The sequence below is a fragment of the Propithecus coquereli genome, unplaced genomic scaffold, assembly GCF_000956105.1.
Source record: "Propithecus coquereli isolate 6110/MARCELLA unplaced genomic scaffold, Pcoq_1.0 Scaffold258, whole genome shotgun sequence".
In the NCBI taxonomy this organism is placed as follows: Eukaryota; Metazoa; Chordata; class Mammalia; order Primates; family Indriidae; genus Propithecus; species Propithecus coquereli.
Window position 1 is genome coordinate 2,079,376 of NW_012148152.1, and position 579 is coordinate 2,079,954.

General features: G+C 39.4%; 1 protein-coding gene across 1 annotated transcript in view; it reads left to right on the forward strand.

The window, feature by feature from the left end:
- The first annotated feature begins 207 nt into the window (after positions 1-207).
- LOC105812634 (contactin-5-like) overlaps positions 208-579 on the forward strand; it is a 115,924-nt gene continuing 115,552 nt past the window's right edge. The window contains exon 1 of the mRNA XM_012647138.1: positions 208-353. Within this exon, the coding sequence (XP_012502592.1) occupies positions 227-353 (127 nt within the window). The 5' untranslated portion in view covers positions 208-226. The remainder of the gene's footprint in view (positions 354-579) is intronic.

Sequence of the window (579 nt, forward strand, 5' to 3'; positions counted from 1 at the left end):
TCCAACAAACTTTGCCATAGGCAAGTGCTTACTATCTGAAGATTGATTTTCATTTGTTAATGACACTGGAGTGACACCATGACCATATGTTATGAGGACAAAGGCATCTGCCTGCTGATTCTGTCAGTAGTGGTGATATTTTCAATTGTTTTGTAGCATTTTTTCAATTCCTCCTAATGACATGGAATCTCCTTCCTCTTTAGTTCCAGAAATCATAACAGGTGACATGGAATCAGCCATGGCTGTGGACCTAAATCCCTGGGTGGAATATGAATTTCGAGTGGTGGCCACCAATCCAATTGGCACTGGAGATCCAAGCACCCCATCTCGAATGATCCGCACAAATGAAGCAGGTAAAAATTTGGAGAATCGGAATTCTATTTGGTGTGCCTCTAACCACTTTGAAAGCAAGTTGCAGTAACTGTGATTGTTACATTGCTTGCCTTAGTAGAATTTGTCCCGATTCATCTACTTAGACATCATAAAATCGTTCCCTATGAAATAATTCTTTTATTTTGTTTTCAGGCCTTTCTCTCCTTATTTCCACAAATGAAGTCATCTAGATGCTTCAATTTACTC